Source organism: Aulonocara stuartgranti (assembly GCF_965226115.1).
Source record: "Aulonocara stuartgranti genome assembly, chromosome: 9".
In the NCBI taxonomy this organism is placed as follows: Eukaryota; Metazoa; Chordata; class Actinopteri; order Cichliformes; family Cichlidae; genus Aulonocara; species Aulonocara stuartgranti.
In genome coordinates, this window is record NC_138960.1 from 27,164,008 (window position 1) to 27,185,511 (window position 21,504).

A 21,504-nucleotide genomic window follows, 5' to 3' on the forward strand; every position below is an offset into this window, starting at 1 on the left:
ATCTGCCGTATGCAAATCAAGCGGAAAGACTGCACGGTGTCCTTGGCAGAACGCAACAGAGCAAGTTGCTTAAAAAAGAACATCACTGCACACCTTAAGTTGCCACAAAGCTCCTTCATGCTGTACTGCACCTGAAAAATCTTTTGTGTGCTAATTAAACTAAGCTTAAATTGTTTGGGAAGAACACGTTGCACTATGTATAGCATGAAAAGGCCCTGCATGCCAACATGAAAACATCAAAAGGTGAACTGAAGCGAAAGGGGGGCATCGCGATTTGGATCTTCTTTGTCGCCTCGGGGATTGGACGGCTCGCCGTCATTGTGCGGAAAATGAATTCTCGAGTTTGTGAAGGTATCCTCCAGGATAATGTCATGTTGGCTGACCAGCTGAGGCTCGGGAGAAGAAGAAGCTGGGCGATGCAGTACAAACATTAAAGCAAATCTACTACAGGCTAAAATGTAACCCAGTGCACATACGCCCAGGAGAGCGGCTCACACCTGAATATTGAGAACACTCGATTGATTCTACATATGGATCTGATTATTCACCCATTCTCAGTTGATTCCTGTTCAATATTCTGTGCTTGGAAAAGAAAAAAAAAAAAAGGCCTACGCAGGTTTTCAGTGTCAACCCAACTGTTGTGTTATCTCAGTCTAGAAACACAGCAGGAAAAAAAAGGCTTTGTGACTCACTCCATTGCCACGAGTTTGACGTGACTGTTTTGGGATGCGCAGCTGTCGGAAAAACACGGCGGCATTGATTAAAAAGGAATCGGCGAGCTTGGAGGTTTCCGGTGGATTTGACTATTTGGAACCTGTTCTTGATTTCCATCCCCGTTCACACCCTCCTAAGAATTTGACTGATGTTCTGAGCTCTCTGAGGATGTCTTTTTCTTTGATAACTAAAAGCAGAGACGCACAAGCATATCTAAATTACAGTATAAAAGACAAGAATGATTTGTGAAAGAAAGCACATTCGTGTTTGCGCACGTGTGCGAGTAAGCGAGAGCGTCTCGAACCGAGTGCATTAATAATGCAGCAGGTGGTCCGTATGCGTCCAAGCTCAGCCCTGTTTGTCCTCTGTGTGCACTTAATGTACACGTATACTTCAGAAGGAGTAAGAGAGTGTGTGTATGTGTGTGTGTTTAATGTCTAGATGTAGACCAGAGGCAGAAAGGTGATTAGTGAGCTGATGCGATTATGCTCTGTCCGTGGTATTAGTTGATTAGTAGACTTATCTGAGGATTATGGGCCTTTTGGCTTTCACTGATAGAGCTAAACAGAAAGCCAGGCTAAGATGGAAGTCGCTCTGACGTCATAATTTTCTTTTGAAAAGCTAAGGCTGGGGTGTTTTTTTTTCTCTTTTTTTCATTATCATTTAATTGTGGCCGATAAGCTTAAAAGCAAAACGCAAGTCTTCCATTCCAAACATCAACATGTTTTTACTCATATACACTAAACGGAGAAGCTTCCACCTTGGGGTCATTATTTATAAGCTCAGTCACTGTAAAGTCTCCTTTTAAACTCTTCCTCTCCAAACTCTGGTGAGCAGAGGAGCTTCTCTCTCATCCATCACCTTGGCATATCCACTGGTCCTCCCACACTTTCTCTGCATGTCGGTCCACGTTTGGAACAACCCTCCACCTTCTCCTGCTCGTGCACATTCTGCTTTGCTATTATCTCTCCACCCTTTCCATGAATAAATTGAATGCATCAGTGTGTTTGAGGACGTTTGAGGTCTCGTCAGGCGAAGAGGACAACGAGGTTGTTCTGGGGAGTGACGGGAGTTTAAGTCCTGTTGCGACATGGGATGTTTGGGATGTCGGACGGGGCGGGGTGGCGATTCGCTTAACATGGCTGTAAGACATGGATGAGGACGGCCTCGCACATTAATTGCATTGATTCCTTATTGGCAGGCCTGCACCTCCCTGGAGGTCAAAGCATCCTTTCATTGACATGTTCCAAATTTGTTCAACTGGTTTTAACAATTGATTGCTACAGCCAGGTAACAAATTAAAGGAAAAATCAACATACAGTGTATAAGTAATTTGTTAGGTGACCCACTGACTCTCATGAAGGTCTCTGGAAGTCAGCTGGAGGAATGAACATCATTTTTCCTGAATCGCCCGTAAATGTTCAGCTGGATTAAGATCTGATAACTGTGAAGCCATAACATCTTTATGCTCATCACACCTGCTGTCCACTCTCTACATAGCTGGGTATAAATGTGTTCAAGCTTAGCAGCTTCATAATGATTTGATGCACTGACCCTTCTCTCTTGAAAATATTTACTCTCAAGACACATTTTGGAGCGACTGTTGACCCCCAAAATCTGAATGAAGCTGCAAACCATAATTCAGGGATAAATAATTTAAATCTTTACCACATCCAGTGGGATATTTATGATTATTTGGAACTTTAATTTGTCATTTGTTATCTATGAAATCATTTTACCAAAAAAAGAGTTTTTTACTAATAAAACTGGAAAAACTTTGAAGAGCAGGACAAAATATTTATTAACATGTTGAGCACTTAAAAAAAAAACAAAAAACCAGTCACTGCACTCTTTGTCCCAGTGAATCAAATTAAAACTAGCCTGTACTTTTGTAACATATAGCAGTCGAATAGAAAAAGTGATGATAAAAAGGCTGGTTTCAGTTTAGTTTAAATTCTAGTTACTGATAAAGCGTGCTGGTAATCGTTTTTTTTATGTCCTTGTTAGATCTGTGCCGTAGGCATGCCCTCTTTAAACCCCACGCTTTGACCAAATATAAACCTAGCTAGAAATGTAATCACATGTTGCTATCGACGACAGGTATAAAAGCGGCGATACCAGTGGACTACATCATAGGCTCTATATATAGAGTGTAATTCAGGCATAAGCAGCAGCAGTAAAGGAAACAGGTCTGTCCACTGATAAATCATCTGTTTTCCTCCATGACCTTTTGAACTTGGAATCCATAAGTAGATGGACTCAGTACTACACATGTATGTGTATACATCCAGCGTTACTGAGGTTCAGCAAATTTAAAACAATAATGCACTGAGTGATAGACCCAGAATGCAACGCACGTTTTAGTAACAAAAACAAAATCAGTGTGAAAAATCCACATTTTTTTTCCCCATTGGAAAGAACCATTTTAAGTGATGATGAATTAAAGGAAAATGTTTTTAGAAATTCTGTTCTTCGGTACCATAGTCGTATCAGAGAAATGGAGATGGGCACAAGAACTCCAGATTTGAGACCCCTGGAAGAAACCATGCTGGAAAAATGCCCCACAACAGGATTACAGAGCCACCAAATCCATTCATGGGGGGATCAGAACAAAACTGTCTTTGATTTGTTAACAAAATTCTTACTAAAAGAGGCCACTGCAGCAGACATGGCATCCACTACTTTGAGTAATCTGTTTTCAACCATCTATTCAACAGCTAAACACACAGCTTAGCTTGGTTGCGTCTTTATAAACAAAGGTTTGAATATGAATATGCAAAATACGGAACACGATTTATGATCCATATATATAACATGTAATCAGACTCTGATTGCATGCAAGGAACCAACCCTGTTGTTTCCCTGAATGCAGAAGAGCAAAGCAACAGTTAAATTTTCCATAATAACATCTTGAAACCTTTGGGGGGTTTCTTGCTTTTTTTAAAAGAATTATCTGCGTTCATGAACAATGGACGAGATATCTTGGCCGTGATATCTGCTGGCTACACCGGAAGCTCTGAAATGCTGGCACTCGTTCCAAGGGACTGAGTCATCAGACAATAGCCAATGGGTTCCCAGATTGCAGCTGACTCATTATGTAGTTATCACTGTTAATTAACAATATTTTTAAAAATCAGACTAAGTTGAAATCGGTGCCTAAAAATATCTTAGAAGCTCAAAACAGTCTGTCTTTCAGTACACAGACAGATTTAAACACCCTCAGTAGACATGGCTGCAGGTTGTGAGTTTTTCTTTTTTTAATAATTATGCTATTAGCTCCCAGAATAATAATTTGGATCCTAATATAGGTAGGAAGTCAGATTCTTGGACCATGATACAGCTGGCTGTGTCTGCTTCCTGGCTGTATCACTCTGTGCATGATGAATATCCAATCAGCACAGTCAATTTGCTGAGTCATGCTCGGGCTGCTTTCAAATACCCTGCGGGTCCGGTGGAATAATTAAGGAACACAGTCGTCCCCCCCCCCCCCCCCCCCCCCCGCTGAGGTTTATTCACCTATTTGTTTATTTCTTTGTGTCAGTAAATGTGTGGACTTGGCAGTAAAAGTAGTGTCACTCTTTTATTCAAATATATTTAACATCTGCTTTTTACTGAGCTGGAATTGTCTCAAAAACACATCCCAAAAGCCTTGTTTGCTGTAACTGACAAAGATAATGCTAAAATGCATCTTGTTTAAAAGGAAAGAGAGCTTTTCATCCGTTTTCAACTAAATCCAGCCCCATCAAAGCATTCAGCTTTTTTAAATATGACCTTAGATTGGTGTTTTCATCTTCACAAGATATGTCATACTGAGACAGGTTATGGTTTATACCGCTGGTTTACTCTCTTTACTCTAATGTTATTCACTCTTTTGGGTTTCGGTGAAACTGCCGTGTCCTCCGAGTTTGCTGATGCAGAGGAAGTGCACTTTAAAGTTTCCGAGTTGAAAAAAAGCGAGGCGCCACACCTGTCGGAAATGGTTCGATTACCAACTCTAATACTGGGAAGGAAAGGGACGGGGATGCTTGTGTTTTGGCGTGTTCCCATTTTTGTGTGCGTGCGCGCGCATGTTTCGCCTGCACGCCGTCTTTCTCTCTCTCACGCCTGCATTTTATTGTGCTCTGTAGTTTAGTGATGTAGCATTAGCAATTCTAATGAAATAGAGAGCTGTACCCAGTTTGATCGGCCGGGTGCGATGCGAGGGGATTTTTTCCGAGAGGTAGCAAGTATCAAAGGGACAAGACGATAACCCCGTCTTATCTGCGACAGGCAACATGAAGTATTGTAGATGTATAGTAAATGCAAAAACTGAACCCCATGAAAAATTTATTGCAGGTAAAAGTTAGTTTCTTTCTTCTTGGTGGACGTCACCGCACATTATATGAATCAAAGCTTAAGTTAGCGACCTAGTCTCTAGGCTGGATCAGATTGATATTTTATCACTTACAGCCTGTCGTTACCCCAGCGGCTTTTTACTGCCCAGGAGATGCAGCCGTGCATGTTTGTGGTACGTTCAGCCCGGGTTTCTCTGGTTACAGCTGTTTCTAGGATGCCATCTGCGTTGTTGCACTTTAAGGAAAGAAGGTGGAGAAAGGTGCATGCGTGTGTCCACACACACGTGAAAAACGGCCTCTGTATCCGGCTCTGCTATTCTGTCAGTGTGTGAGAGGGCCCTCCCCTGCCTGTACTGTCTGCTCCGGCCCAGCAGCTGCCACCCCAGGCCAGATAGAATGACATGACCTTCCCTGGTAATGAAAAGGCACTGACAAATCACTGTCTGCTTCTCACAGGGATAGACGAAGAGAGGAGATGCTGACACCATCATCGCTCTCAGTGCTTTTTATTATTATTATTTTATTTATTTATCTTGTAAGAGTGTCTGCTTTACGAAAGCGTGGCTCTCGTCAGGGGTCTGGCACCGCACAACAAACACCACTGTTTACCACTGAGGAGATAATGAGATCCACTTTGCCCTCTCTGTCTGCTCTGGGCTCCCTGCCGCCCCCCACCTTTTTTTTTCCCTCACCCAGTCTAAATTGGCCTTGGTTGAGGAGAAGGATTGTCTTGGCAAAGATGTGAAAAGGATATGCCTGGTTGCGCACCAGTCGTTGCAGCAATCTATTAAGTACAACGCTGAGGAAAGACAAAGTGCACCCCCCTCCACCCCCTCATTTTAAAACTTGCAGTGGGTTTTTTTCCCCCCTTTTCCTACAGCATGGACACTGTTACATTTAAATCCTTAAGCTAGAGCCTTATGCTATTCTTTTCCTTCATTTCAGGGAGTGGTGGAAAGGAAAGACTAGCAGACAGAGGTGTGTATGTATGACTCACCTGTTATGGCTGATGCTGTGTTGGTCTCATCCTCACACCCACACAGGCCCCTCTGTGCTTCCTCCTGCAAGCTGTTCCCTGAACTCGCACAGGAAAAATGCCTTTTCTGTGTTTTCCCTTCTCAGTATCTTTCTTTAACTTGTGCATCTTTTCTTTTTTACATGCCTCCATTTTTTTAAAACAAGACTTCTGTCTCTGTGGTACTGATGTACGCTCACAATTGACATTGATTGCCAGGTTGACTGGGTCATGTTTTATATTCCGCGTTGTGGTGAAGTGGCAGCGTGTCTGATCCCAGTTCCCTTTGGGTACCATGATATCTGGTGCTGCTGGCTGTGCGCGTGGGTTCTGGTATGTGTGTGTTCTCTGTATAACAAATGGTTTGCACAGCTTAAAGTCATATCTGCTAAGAAGCATTTCAGCACCAATAACAGTTGTAAGAATCACGACTTTATCCATGCCCCTTGGGAATATTAAAAGAACAATCAAATTTTAATTTGTTAATCAAATTTCAATTAGCCTGCATAGGTGAATCTGAAATGCCTGAAAAATATTGACAGCAGCAACTTCTCCCAGCTGGCTATGTTAGCTGGCCCCGTGTATGCTGTAGGTTAGAGTTGATTACAGCGTTGTGTTAGGTTTCGCACCTCCTGCAATATTGATCATTGGCCACTTCCTCCTTGTTTGGTGCATGATCAGCAGCTTGCCAGCCACTTTATCCCCAACCTACCTCCGTGTGCACGTCTCCAAACCGCATTCTAATATATTATTAATGGCCCCGCGGTTGCACAAGAACAGCACTCCACCCACAAGTATCCATTACTCACTTTCAGTGCATTTTACCAACACAAACTGCACAACAAATTGGGCCAGTTAATTTAAATTAAGGTGGAGAGGGAGATGGCAGGGGACAGAGAGAGACGACAGCAGTCGAGGAGGATGAGAGGGCCGAATGAAGTTGTTTATCTGAGATGAAAGGTTGCTTTTATGTCACATCTGTTACTATTATACCTGTTAGGGTTTATAGATTTTGTATATCTGAAAAGGACCTTCAACTTCATCAAAGGGCTTTAAAAGATTGTTTTAGCAAAATTGAGAAGCGTCGTTCTTTAATCTCCATAAAGATATTTCCATGGACAGTAGCTAAGCAACAGTTGCACTATGACTATATAGTTTAAGAAACAATACTGTGTTGCAGTGGAGTTCCAGATAAATGAAGCAGATCGGCTAATTTTACTCCTCTTAACAAAAAAGAGGAAATAGAGAGGAAAAAAAATGTGCTCACTTGAAGCTTTTCTTTCTCCCTCTCAAAGGAACGGGCCTGATGATGACTTTCATCCCGAGAGCACAGACCTTCCCCAGCTTTCTGTCTGATGAGCCTGAACAGGAGGAGAGCCAGCACCAGCGAGAGGCGCCGTCGCCCTCTAGTGGCTGTGAATCTAGTTGCAGCCTGAGACCCCTTCAATGACAGAGAATTGCTCCATCGACACTGGACTGAACACTTTACCCACTGCTTTAGAGAGGATGTAGAAATATGTATAGCGACATGTGTAATATATCATTTTATGGTGATAACTTACAGACAGTAGTGTCAACTGTAGAGCGATCGGTATGCGAAAAAATGATCTCGAGGAGGATTGTACCTATTTTTTTTTGTGCGACGTGCGACAGCCGAAGTAGCTTCAAAGATTGTACCAAAAGGAAGAAAAAAAAATCCTTTAACTGTCGTTTTCAAGTGTTTTATGTTGTCATTATCCTTTTAAAGCCAGCATGATTCTCCCCATCCCTGTTTTAAAGCACTACATCATACCTTATAAAACCTAAAAGCTACTAACACACCACAGCCCGCTGTAAACCAGTGTCAACTTTTATTACAAAACTCCTGAAATGCCATCAGGCTCGCTCCATTGATGTGCAGCCTCAGCAACCAATTCATGAGAAATTCCACCAGTTTTGACTCAAAATACTCCCACACTCGCTGCTTTGACCTTTTTTTTCCCTTCTCAAGAATGTGAAACTGATCAATGCCTTACACGAAAGACGCTCGATGCTGACGCCAGTGATGGATCAGCTAAAGTCCTGAATGAATACAACTGGCAAAGGGAAATAGTCATTCAGATATGTGCTTGAAGGATGTAGTAATGGACCGTCATGTCAGAAATGATCCAATGTAACCTTCGCACAGCATCTGCTTTAAAACTGCCAACCTTACCTTTTCACCAGAGCAATTTGATTTTAATAGCCACCAAGCACGTCGTCGTCCGGTTCCTCTGAGGACTGGTTCATTTGCAAAAAGGTGTAAAGAGAGCGACCTGAGGGAGTAAGCTACGCAGAGCAGAGGTGATATTGGCATTTTGGGTCCAGGATGTGCTCTGTGGCAATTAAACATCATAACTACTTTTCATTCAATTTAATAACACAGTTTAATTTTGGGGAAAATAGATTAAAATCAGTGCATTTCTTTGAGAACATATACTTTGTTATAAAGTTACTCTACTGCCTGGCACTCCCATTTCACAAGCTCAGAAATCAATCTTCCAACTTCAGTATATTTGTCCAAAGCTTATAAAAGTCTGTTTGAAGTTGAGACAACGTGATACCAACATTTTTAAGCAAAACAAAGTTAGCTAAAATAATGATAAAAACTAGACTTTTGAAAAGAATTAAAAGTAGCTGAAATGGTTTTGTGAACTCATAGTTTTACTATTTGTTAGTTCAGTAAAAGCTTTGATGGATATGTTTATTGAGACTTTGAATGGCTACATGATGGTGAACAGCTGCCTTCAAAAAATGGGGTTTTGTTATACCTATGTCGATTTTTCTTAAATCTTGCCTTTCACATATTCCCGACACACACTGGTAATTAAAAAGACTAAAGGTCAAACCGAAACAAATGTACCCTAAACTACAGTGAAACATTCTCCGACAATAAAAACTGAACTGAAACAAGTAAACCCACTCTTAGCTCTATGAAGGAAACTGATTTTGTGTATCAGCACATTATTTCTTTTTTCATGGGTTTTTTTTTTTTTTTGGTACAGAGGAAATGAAACAATGTAACAAGTTTGAAACAGTGAGGCTAATGTTTTTTGTTTCCAGGCTTTGTGATTGGCTGATGGCTTTGGAAACAGATCTACTCTTTTAAAGAAGACAAAAACAAAAAAACGCCCACGCAGTTTCAAACCCAGCAGCCTAACAACTAACTACCCCTGCTAGTTCCCTGCAGCCCCCTTTTTCCATCCGCTTCCATTCCTCTCTGTAGCATGACGGAAACACTGCTGTGATTATGGTTTCTGCATCGTCCTCCTTGAGTAAGAAGTGCCTTCCGACACACAGACCGTGGATTGTGAGATCTAACCAAAGCAACGTCTTTGGGTTTTGAGTTTACCATTGCTGACCGGAAAGTTTACTTGGAATCTTCAAAACCGCTTTGCCACATTTCCTTTTTTCCCGGCTGTGAAATGCCATGTAACAGCATCAATACCGAGTATAACCTGTTAGCCGTGGGTGGCAATCACTAGACCCGAATTCATCTCTAAATATTTGTGGTGGTGTTTTTCATGCATCAAAATTATGACTCTTTTTTTTCTTGTTCATTCTCCAATACTGAAATTACAGCATTTTGTGGGTTAATCACAAAAGTTTCCAATGACAATCAGTTTTAGGCAACATGGGAGTCTCTCAGTGTCAAATGTAATCATTTTTAAAGGTGGGTTGTGTTTTTGTTGTTTGTTTTTTGGCACTGATGCTCTTTTGTCTTGGTTTTACATTTGAACAGTTTCTAAAGTACAAGCGCTTATTTTGTGTTTCGCTGTCGTCACTTTATTTTGTGCAAAATATTATATTAAAAAAAGAAAAACCGCAATCATGTAATTAATTTTATTAATTTAAGCCACAGATGATTGTTAGCCTGCATCACAGAGTCCACTGATACAGTTGCTGGCCACATTTAACTAAGCTGTTGTATAACTGAGTTGAGTCTTAGCTCCAGTATAGTAGTTCCATTGCACTGGCAGCTGTACTGAGAGGACTGGAGAAACTTCTAGTTGATTGTGTTTGTCATTTGCCATTTTATTTTCGTTCACTGTAGCTATTCACTTGTTTGTAGAAGTGTCATGAAAAGTTGTTATCATTACTATATGATTGTGTTTGTGTCTGCCATGTTTTGTTCTCATAGATTATAATAGCACTTTTAATACATGAGTGTAGGCCTACAGTTTTCACTAAATGTACATATGTAATGTTTTTGATGATTAAAAAAAAAAGGTAATAAATTCAATGTTCTGCCATGTATCAGATTTTTTTTGCCCTTTATGCCATCAGGATTCTCATTAGGTACATGTAGCATTCTTTTACTTTTTATTCTTTACGCTTTAGTTAAGCTTTAGGGGAAAACAATATTGTAATGGGGAAAGTTTTGCAATAACACACAAGAGGAGTACAGTCATGTGAAAAAGAAAGCACCCCCTCTTTCAGTTCTAAGGTTTTACGTAGGAGGGATTAAAAAAAATCAGGTGGTACATAACAGGTCTTAAATTCGGGTAAATGCAACCTCAGATGAATCAGAAGGCACTGCATGTTACCCTGGCATATGTGTTGTTATTCATTCGATAATGGCTGAGCCAAATTCAGAAGCAGCGTGCGGGAAAAAAAAAAAAAAGAAAAAAAAGTACAAGCTTACTGCTTCCACAAGAATTATGAGGTTCAGTAACAGTGATCATCGGGAATTGCGAACCTCTATGAAAGTTGATGTTTTACTATTTAGCTAAGGACGAAAGACGTCAGTCATTTTCTTAGGGTTATATTTCCAGACAATTTAAAGTCCATGATTCTGCAGCGAGAAAGATGATTCACAACAAGACTGCATGTCCCAGCAAATTCACCACGAGGTCAGGCTGTGCAGCGCTTACTGACACTGCACCCAAGAGCTACCTCTCAGACTCTACAGACCTCAGTTTATACATTAAATGTTAAAGTTCATTCCAACAAGACGGATGTGTGGCTTGTTTACAGGGAGTGCAGAATTATTAGGCAAATGAGTATTTTGTCTACATCATCCTCTTCATGCATGTTGTCTTACTCCAAGCTGTATAGGCTCGAAAGCCTACTACCAATTAAGCATATTAGGTGATGTGCATCTCTGTAATGAGAAGGGGTGTGGTCTAATGACATCAACACCCTATATCAGGTGTGCATAATTATTAGGCAACGTCCTTTCCTTTGGCAAAATGGGTCAAAAGAAGGACTTGACAGGCTCAGAAAAGTCAAAAATAGTGAGATATCTTGCAGAGGGATGCAGCAGTCTCAAAATTGCAAAGCTTCTGAAGCGTGATCATCGAACAATCAAGTCTTTCATTCAAAATAGTCAACAGGGTCGCAAGAAGCGTGTGGAAAAACCAAGGCGCAAAATAACTGCCCATGAACTGAGAAAAGTCAAGCGTGCAGCTGCCAAGATGCCACTTGCCACCAGTTTGGCCATATTTCAGAGCTGCAACATCACTGGAGTGCCCAAAAGCACAAGGTGTGCAATACTCAGAGACATGGCCAAGGTAAGAAAGGCTGAAAGACGACCACCACTGAACAAGACACACGAGCTGAAACGTCAAGACTGGGCCAAGAAATATCTCAAGACTGGTTTTTCTAAGGTTTTATGGACTGATGAAATGAGAGTGAGTCTTGATGGGCCAGATGGATGGGCCCGTGGCTGGATTGGTAAAGGGCAGAGAGCTCCAGTCCGACTCAGACGCCAGCAAGGTGGAGGTGGAGTACTGGTTTGGGCTGGTATCATCAAAGATGAGCTTGTGGGGCCTTTTCGGGTTGAGGATGGAGTCAAGCTCAACTCCCAGTCCTACTGCCAGTTTCTGGAAGACACCTTCTTCAAGCAGTGGTACAGGAAGAAGTCTGCATCCTTCAAGAAAAACATGATTTTCATGCAGGACAATGCTCCATCACACGCGTCCAAGTACTCCACAGCGTGGCTGGCAAGAAAGGGTATAAAAGAAGAAAAACTAATGACATGGCCACCTTGTTCACCTGATCTGAACCCCATTGAGAACCTGTGGTCCATCATCAAATGTGAGATTTACAAGGAGGGAAAACAGTACACCTCTCTGAACAGTGTCTGGGAGGCTGTGGTTGCTGCTGCACGCAATGTTGATGGTGAACAGATCAAAACACTGACAGAATCCATGGATGGCAGGCTTTTGAGTGTCCTTGCAAAGAAAGGTGGCTATATTGGTCGCTGATTTGTTTTTGTTTTGTTTTTGAATGTCAGAAATGTATATTTGTGAATGTGGAGATGTTATATTGGTTTCACTGGTAAAAATAAATAATTGAAATGGGTATATATTTGTTTTTTGTTAAGTTGCCTAATAATTATGCACAGTAATAGTCACCTGCACACACAGATATCCCCCTAAAATAGCTAAAACTATAAACAAACTAAAAACTACTTCCACAAACATTCAGCTTTGATATTAATGAGTTTTTTGGGTTCATTGAGAACATGGTTGTTGTTCAATAATAAAATTATTCCTCAAAAATACAACTTGCCTAATAATTCTGCACTCCCTGTAGAAGGGATGCCAGAAGAAAGCCTCTCCTGTTTAAAAGGAGCATGGCAGCACTGCAAGCTTGGATCTAAACAAGCCGAAGGACTGTGGACAGATGAGACCAGCATATCAGCACACCTCATACCAACTGTCAGACGCAGTGGAGGGCTAATGATTTAGGCTCGTTTTGAGTCAACTATGAACTCTTCTGTATACCAAAGAGTGTAGAGTCAAATGTGAGGCCATCTGTCTGACAGTTGGACAAACTAGGTCATGCAACAGGACAATGATCCCAACTACAGCAGCAAATCTACAACACAATGGTGGAAAAAGTAACAAATCAACATGTTGCAAAGGCCGAGTCAAAGTCCTCAACCTGGTTGAAATGCTGTGTTGGGACCTTAAACTAGCCGTCCATAAACAAATGCCTTCTTTATAATGAAGAGCGAAAATTACCCCACAGTGAGAGATGAACAAAAACAGTGTTTTCACACTTTCTGCAGTTTCGTTCAGATGAAAAACACGAGCCCCTTACTCTACTTTTTAACATTGTTTCTGTGCATGCCGTGCTAAAAGCCAGAAAGCGCCTCTTCAGATCATTAGTGGCTTTGCGGGTGGTGGTTAACACACTCTTCTTTGACTTACGCTTTCAAGCTGAGGTTTCAGATAGAAGCAAACACCTCATTCTTTGCATCTGTCATTTTGGTTCACAAACAGATGTACGGCACATTTCTTATCTTGGCTGTTTCATATGGTGGTTTGACAGATCGTTTTGTGCTTCTTTTTCAGAGAGCCAACACTAAAAAGTAAGCAAAGGGTTAGACACTGAAGTTACAAATTTTATTTAGAACGTAACCTAAATTTGACAGATTACAATGAAAATGTCATCAACGGGAAAGAAAAATCCACCTGCAGTAAATTATATACAGGCGTTCAAATTTGCAGACATCTCGCAAATTGTCTGATGAAATCGAACAGACTCTGCAGTCACTCGCCGCTTTGCAAAATGCTGGATTTTTATGCGGGCTGCTTTCCTTTTTAGATCATCACGGCTCATCTTTTGCCCACGTGTCACCTGGTACCTCTTTGTGGGTTACAGGAAATGATTTGCTTTCTTAGAAACGACTACAGTCATCGATGATTCTGTCCAATTAGTCTACAAACTCAACTACACCTAACACAGGAAAACAAAAGGAAGCAGAGGCAGTGACACAGTTTTATTCGTACCACATGAAATCGTTTACAGTCACACACAACAGTTTCAGTATGGTTGGTCACGCTTGCGTCATCTTTAGTGCCATCCCAGAAAGTACAGCTGCAGATTCTTGAATTGGAAGCGAATTGAAAGCAAAAAACAAACTGATTATATTGTCCCTTTATGCTCCACATTTGTCTTGTTCTTAGCGGAATAGCCCGCATATCCATTACTGCCTCTGCCACTGCCTCCACTTCTATGGAGATAAATGAATTAGATTACACAAACAGCACACGGCTTAACAGTACTACAGCATCATAAACCCTAAATATTGATTTACGAAAGCAAGCTCGGAAAAACTCTGGAAACAAAACAATAAATACAGCTTGGAAAACTTTTGACAGCTTATCATAAAATCATTTTTACAACAGGAGAACAACGACAGGAACAAACACTCATCAATAAACAGCAGGCACACAAAGTCTGAGCAGCTACAAAGTAAGCACAGGATTAGCTAATTAGAGCTTAGCTCCTGCGCGCAGAGTGTGATGTAACTAGAATGCAGCCATCCCAGACACAGAGCCCGTTGGGGTAAGTAACGGTCTCAAGTGATGGTACAGTGCTGAGTGACTGCTTTTCTCTTCCGTTAGATGATTAGACACCATTGTCAATCCCTGAATGGAAACCAGGAGGGATGAAAGTAAAAAGGAGGGCAATTACAAAGGCTTTTGTCAGTCGTTTTACTCGGGGGTTAGAGAAGTAAAAAAGAACGATTACACGGCCCTTTGTCTTGTCTTCTGCGTGATTGTTACTGTCAAATACTGTTATGGCCAAAACAAATATTTCCTCAACAGTAATTATGCAGTACATACTACATTTAATTAGAGCGAGCAAGGCTGGACCCAAACAGCCCCTGTCAGCGTTCTGACTCGCAGATAAGCACCAACTTGTTAGCTCATTTGAAACCACGGCGTGAATGCTAATCAGTGTCAGCGTGATCCACACATATAATTACAAGATATCAAATAAATTATTTGTTCATGTCAACACAGGTGGATTTCTTCTTTTTTTCTCAGATAAACTTTGATGCGCTTTGTTTGTGAAAGGCTGGAAGGCGCACGCACACAAAGCTGTGACAGATCGACATCATCCAGTACCTCGCATTCGTGGGTGTGTTTATTTATTACACTGTCGTTGGTGCGATGTGGTTTTCATGGATCGGACGGTCTGTACGTTGGCATAAACGGGACAGTTTCTGATCTGTCTGGACTTCTTTATCCTGGGACACATGGGGATGTTCTCATAGAAGTTTGGCTGTGAGGATGTGAGGAAGTGAATGTTAATGCTTTTTAAGCCATTACACCAAAACAGGCAGTAGAGGTGAAGCAGCTTGGCAAAATGTAGTTACTTTTTCCACCAATATGGGCTCACGCTAATAAATAACACATTCATATTATATCAAAAATGTGTAAAAAGATCAGCTAATTATTAAAGAGCTTGTGTATTTATTTACATCAAATAATCAAACTCAGCACATCAATACTGTAATAACATTTTAACAAGCTGCTTGTCTTCAAAGACACTTTCAGTTAACATTGAAGTTAATTAGCATTAGTTAAATGAGTGGGCGGTGCCATTAGCTGAGATTAGCTGTAAAGGGTGATGGTTTTGTAATTAAGTGCAAGTCTGATGAGAAGGTACGGGAGTGCCTTAAAGGTGTCGAGAGTAAAGAGGAGAGTAGATAAAATGAACGTGGCGATGCCTACCTGTCTCTGGGATGGATGCAGTTTCACTCTGTACTCCTTTCTCTTGTTCCTCTTTCTGCAGGGTTTTCAGACAAAAAGGATTTTCATTACTGTTCAAAAAAAACAAACTTAACTGCGCTGCATCAGAAGATTTCCAAGATAGTAATGATATTTTCTTATGAACACATTTCTTCAAGGAGCACAGGTTTAAACACTTAAAGAGTGACATTTGATAGGCATGTATGGAGCTTGAGATGGAAGCATGCTCCCTGCTAAACATCAGTGTGTCAGCGTTATCACACTATGAGCTGAACCATCGGTGTTCCCTCCGTACTTATCTGTGTTTATTGACAGAGCACCCCTTACTTTAGTTTGCTGATATCTTACCTGTGCCTCATTACTGCTATGATGATGGCAATAAGTAGACAGAGTCCAGCAGCTCCAACCCCGATGTAAATGTACATCATGTATAACGACAGGCTGAACCAACCTGGTTATGTGTAGGAGCGAGAAAAACAGAAGAAACAAAAATCAAACAGGGAACAAAACAGTGTGAAAATTTGTTTTCTGAATAATTCTATGTTATACAGCAGTGTCTGATTAGTGTTTTCAATTGGTTCCATGACACACATATGGTGCAACCAGTGCTTTTTCAGATACGCAGTGACAAAGCTCGGACTTTTAGCCACAAACCTCTGTGGCTTCAGCGCACTGAGCAGCTGTGAATGTGCGAGTGACATCACATGTTTTCTTTAATTTCATTATTATCGCTGGCCTTATTTACTTCCATCCACTTCTTAATGTCAATTCACAACTAATTTAAACAATCACAGACACACACACAGCTGAATGTATGCATGTCTTCAACTTCATGGTGCCTGCTTCGTACCTGAAGCCACAGTGGTGAGCTGCACGGTGGTAGTTTGCTGTCCTGCATCGGTGTTAAAAGTACAGCGGTAGAAACCGTTGTCTTCCTGTGTCACGTCAGTCAAGTGCAGACTCATATCCAGGCTGTCCTCACAGCTGACCCGGCCCCTGTCGCTGTAGTCCTCCGCCACCAGGCCTTCCTCCACCTTCTTGCACACTCCAACAATGGTCCACGACTGGCCGTGCAGCATCCTCTCCAATATGACCTGGTTAACGGTGCCATTATGCTGATAGTTACATCTGATGGTCAGGTTGCTGTTCTGCTCTACTAGCAGCTTTTCGTTTGAAACGGCCTCCTGTGTGGGAGTGGGCTCTGTGGGGTCTTCCTCTGGTGGCTCATCTGTAAGCGAAAGAAAGAAATCTAATAATATGTGATGGAAACTACAGTATGGCACCTTTCTAGGTTTCATATTTCACCATTTTTAATCACTAAGCGGGGGAGGTGGGAATGATACTAGACAGCTCAGAACATGCGCTCTGACGCTTTCTGCCATATTTACCTAAATCCTCCACCTGAATGTGCCGGGTCCAGGGTCCCCGAGGGAAGGTCTGAACAGAGCACTCGTAAAGCCCGATATCCTGATGGGTAACGTTCTTTATGGAAATACTGCCATCCATGGGACCGTTCTTCAGGAACTCCACTCTCCCATCGAAACGATGTGATAAAACCACTCCAAAATCAGGGTGGAAAACAGCCACTGGATTTTTTTCTGACCTTTTTGTCCAAGACACCATGCTGAGGTTGCCATCCCAGGGGCACAAGCAATGCAGAACCATCCCCTCCTCCAGCCTAACTGTAGCAGGCACTCTCTGCTGGACAGCAACTGGACAAAGGCATTGTTTTTTCTGTTGTTAACATATGAGTCATGACACAACACAGATAACAAAATAGCCATGAAGCTACAAAATTACACATTTTTAAGAAGGAAGGAATAAATCTAACGTTCATACAGTTTATTCTATAATAGTTTTCCTTTACTGGCAGAGAACCTCTATCGGGTTTACACATACACAATGAGAGCCCTCTACTTGAAGAGCAATTCAAAACTCTGAGATCATCCCTCGGCCTATGGTAATTAGGCTAATTTAAGCCAGAACACATAAAAACAGCTGACAATTGCTGGTGATCAAGCCTCCAAGTTTTTCAAAGCCTTTTATCTGAGCTGAATGACAATTTGTCTCAAATCCAGTGAAGCCCTTGGGAGAGCCAAGTCTGGAATAATAATGTCTAGAAAGACTTATGATTACAGGCTTATCGACTTTAAATAAGAATGAAAAGTTACATTTTGTTTGTTTTTTAATGATTTAGATATCAGAAAATGATTTTGTTAGATTACTTTAAAACAGCCTTAAAGCCATCAGTTTTAAAATTGTTAGTAAAAGTATTTGTTACAGCACTTTTTCCAATTAAAAAACAAACACTGCAAATTCAAAGAAATATATTTGAATTAAAAAATAAAACCCATACCTTTAAGAAAAGGGAGAAAGATAAGTACCACGAAGTACCAGCAGTCCTTTTGTACAGCTTCCATCTTGCCCCACAGAGGGAGAATGAAAGCTGCATTGATGAGACGAGTGGAGGCACCCAGGCTACACTTCCTGCTAGCATTTGAAGCACTTGAGCTACTGGGGCGCACTTCATGATAGCCCACTGTTTACTCCTTCCACACAGAGGAGCACTTTATCACCAGGACTGGGATTGGATGGCAAACTTGTGACATAATACTGCTTGGTGGCTTTCATGATGAAGTTTTTCTAGGGCAATATCTAAGTATAATTTAAAAATCAAAATCCATAACATATTACAAACTTGAAACTGAAAGAGGAACACATGCCCTGACTCAGTTTCCTGTGAACACCAAAGATTTCTTCCCTGTGTTTCTGGAATACTTTGTGACGATTTTCACCAGTAAGCCAAACGTGGCACAGTGTGGAAAAGCACCTTACCACCACTGCCACCACCACAAACGGTGAACTGAAAACACCAGTGGTCTCAAAATGAAAATGTATCAACTGGAATCAGATCAAACACGACAAGCTAAGATTTTTTTAATATAATTCACATTTTACAGATGGAAACGTGGTACAAAAATCCATAAAAAACAAACACCGTTCAAGTATTTAGCAGCTGAGAAATGTTTTCAAGGCACTCCAGTAGGTAGGTGTTCATGTGTTCCTGGTTGCTGTCTGCATCTGCATTTTACAAATAAATAAATAAGAAGTAAGCACAAACAGTGGAATGTGGAAAACCTTCAAATGTACAAATTTGGTACAGAGACAGACCCTGATACGAAACAAAATTCATGCCTACCCTTCTTTGCGATGGTATGAGCCTTCTCAATTCTCAATCTAACAGAAGGACACTTCAAAGCAGTCTTGGCCTTTGAGAGAAAATGAGGAACAGATTATAAAGAGGATAGTAGTTTGTTTTTTTCATAATCAGGAGATTAAAAAACATTGATCATCTTGGATGAAAGTGAGAGAACAGTGAGGCAAATCTCTCTTACAGGCAGACAATCAAGCAGGCAGAGGATTTCATTTGCCACGGATCAGCCATAAACTCAAATACCAGCCATAAAAGCACTAAAATAAAAGTTTTAGTACTAGGATGTGTGTGTGTTTGTACCCTCTGATTGTTATGGAGCAATGCCCAAATTGCAGAAGCTCCCATACAGCGGGTCTCCATCACTTTACTTTCGAGGCAGGATAGCAGCACCTTCATGGCTTTGTCTGAAAGAAATAAAGACGCGCAGATCGTTATGGGGGACTCGCAACTCAATAAGACTTGAAAATTGACTTTTTTTGGACACATGCTAGATGCAGGAAGTCTCTTCAGTGCCATAAAAATGAAGAAAAGACCTCAACGAGCTCCAGCTAAAAGAGAGCCCAGAAAAACACAGCTGTAAGCAACACGCTATAAAATGGAGAAAAAAAACAACAACCTTGTTCTACAATGGAAAATTTGCTCCACTCACACTCGTCTCCAGGCGTGCAACAGCTGGAACTTATTCTATATGACATCCGTACCAGCAAAGGAGATCCACCAAAAGATAAGAGGTGGTGGACGTTTGAATCAGTATATAAACATAAAGACTTTGATTCACTGTATAGGACTCTAATGAAGTCACTGTAGGGGGTTGAAAAGAAATAAATAATAATACAAATAGTTATGACATACATAAACAATTACTATGTTTAATAAAGTGCTCATGATTTTTACCCGATTCAACTACCAACGCTGTGGAAAGTCCCAAACCGACAGAGGTTTCAGATACCTGGGGAAAAACTTGCTGTTTTCTTAATGTAAACAGATTAATCACGAAGTCAAGAAAAGTTCAGGATAATTGTTTTCTAAAGTTTTACAGGGTAAACAACATGAAGCTGATCAAGTGTTTACAATGAGCGCAATCGTGCCATCTGATTTTTCCACCCGGCACATCTGGACTGATCTAATGTGGGAACTCTGAACAGAGCTGTGGAAATGGTACTCTAAGCTTTGTAAGGTTGGTCTGCTTATTTTCCAACTGACTTTGAATCAAGATTCCAAAAAGACAACGTGCTCAAACAAAGATGAAGAAGACATAATGGCAACAAGTTCTGGACCCAAACCTGGAGCATGCAGAGAGCAGGCGCCTGGTTCGGTCATTGAATTCAGCCTTGTTGTATTCAAAACACATCTGGAAAACCTGACAGACTTTTTTTTTCCCACTTCAACCACAACTCACTGAAACTTAGAGGAGAGTAACATAGCGAGAACATATTAATCACCGGATTACTGGCTGTGCATCATCTGCTTTTACAGTACAGGTCCCACAGCATTATTGCAATCAAAGTTTCCTTGAAAGTCTCAGTAGCCTCTGCTCAGTAATTTTAATAGCACATATTTTCTATTAAACGAAGGCTGTTGTAAGCTAGTCTAGACCCTGAAATTAACTTTAACTTAACAGGAAAAGAGTTTATTTCATGTGCAGTGAAGTGAACAAAGGAGAAACGTTTTTTTTCCTCCTCTGCTATTATCTGAGTGGCATATCTCGCAGCAACATTAGTCATAAGTCCGTAACTTATTTAATCTTGCTGATTTTCGATCAAGCAATGAGATTTTTTTTTTTGCTCATTTTCTCTATTGTGATTGATGGAAATCTTGCTGTATGCAAAACACAGGAAACATGATCTTTCCACAGGAAACCAGATATACGGTCACATAGTTTTTGCACCTGGTCCCACAACTCCCACCTGCAGCGTGCACTGCATGGGGGACACGATCGGTCTTTCATTCTCACAGACTTCCTTCGCTTTCATCTCTGTGTTGTAGAATCACTGATAGTCAGATCTCTGTTGTATTCAGCCCACATTTGCAAACATAAACTTAAAAGGGCTTAATATATTTTTGGTAGCTTAAATTCTCAAAGCTGTTACTGATACCACTCAAGTCTCCATTCTCAATTCAGAAGCTCTGCATCACAGTAATATAATATGTGCACTACACCTAGTATATACGATACTATTCATACTGTGTGTACTTTCAAATGTCACTTTCTGTTTGGTTTCAGTTTAGCAGTCCTGACAATATATCCCAGTCCAAGCGTGCCAAAGTTTGGCACGCACGAGTCTGTTTTGTTTTGATTATTTTTTTGCACATGATGTAAAACTAAGCAAATAAACACAGTGAGAGTATTAAATAAAGACCAGACTGTTCATTTTCAGTACATTTGATATGTTGCAAACTTTTAAAACAAAGCAATGGTAAGTGGTATGTTTTATTTTCCCTTCTTACAATCTGAGTCAGTGAAGCCTAAGCAACTACAGTGGGGCAAAAAAGTATTTAGTCAGCCACCGATTGTGCAAGTTCCCCCACCTAAAATGATGACAGAGGTCAGTAATTTGCACCAGAGGTACACTTCAACTGTGAGAGACAGAATGTGAAAAAAAAATCCATGAATCCACATGGTAGGATTTGTAAAGAATTTATTCGTAAATCAGGGTGGAAAATAAGTATTTGGTCAATAACAAAAATACAACTCAATACTTTGTAACATAACCT

At 40.9% G+C, this 21,504-nt stretch overlaps 4 protein-coding genes across 9 annotated transcripts in view; 2 read left to right on the top strand and 2 right to left on the bottom strand.

The window, feature by feature from the left end:
* dok6 (docking protein 6) overlaps positions 1–10,336 on the top strand; it is a 57,587-nt gene extending 47,251 nt beyond the window's left edge. For 2 of the 3 annotated variants that reach the window (XM_082546538.1, XM_082546540.1), the window contains 2 exons: positions 5,994–6,026; positions 7,359–10,336. In XM_082546538.1, the coding sequence (XP_082402664.1) occupies positions 5,994–6,026; positions 7,359–7,513 (188 nt within the window). In that variant the 3' untranslated portion in view covers positions 7,514–10,336. The remainder of the gene's footprint in view (positions 1–5,993; positions 6,027–7,358) is intronic. The other variant, XM_082546539.1, reaches the window with a different exon arrangement.
* Positions 1–21,504, top strand: part of neto1l (neuropilin (NRP) and tolloid (TLL)-like 1, like) — a 450,458-nt gene that overhangs the window by 19,316 nt on the left and 409,638 nt on the right. The window lies entirely within an intron of this gene.
* cd226 (CD226 molecule) lies at positions 13,801–18,409 on the bottom strand. The gene is given in 7 exon segments (XM_082545570.1): positions 13,801–15,105; positions 15,558–15,612; positions 15,924–16,026; positions 16,426–16,803; positions 16,964–17,287; positions 17,932–18,075; positions 18,078–18,409. Coding segments are annotated over 7 exon segments (1,170 nt in total). The 5' UTR covers positions 18,106–18,409; the 3' UTR covers positions 13,801–14,967.
* rttn (rotatin) overlaps positions 18,497–21,504 on the bottom strand; it is a 35,808-nt gene continuing 32,800 nt past the window's right edge. For all 4 annotated transcript variants that reach the window (XM_082545566.1, XM_082545568.1, XM_082545567.1 and 1 more), the window contains 3 exons: positions 19,090–19,193; positions 18,775–18,844; positions 18,497–18,656 (listed from right to left, as the gene is read on the bottom strand). In XM_082545566.1, coding sequence (XP_082401692.1) covers positions 18,577–18,656; positions 18,775–18,844; positions 19,090–19,193 — 254 coding nt within the window. In that variant the 3' untranslated portion in view covers positions 18,497–18,576. The remainder of the gene's footprint in view (positions 18,657–18,774; positions 18,845–19,089; positions 19,194–21,504) is intronic.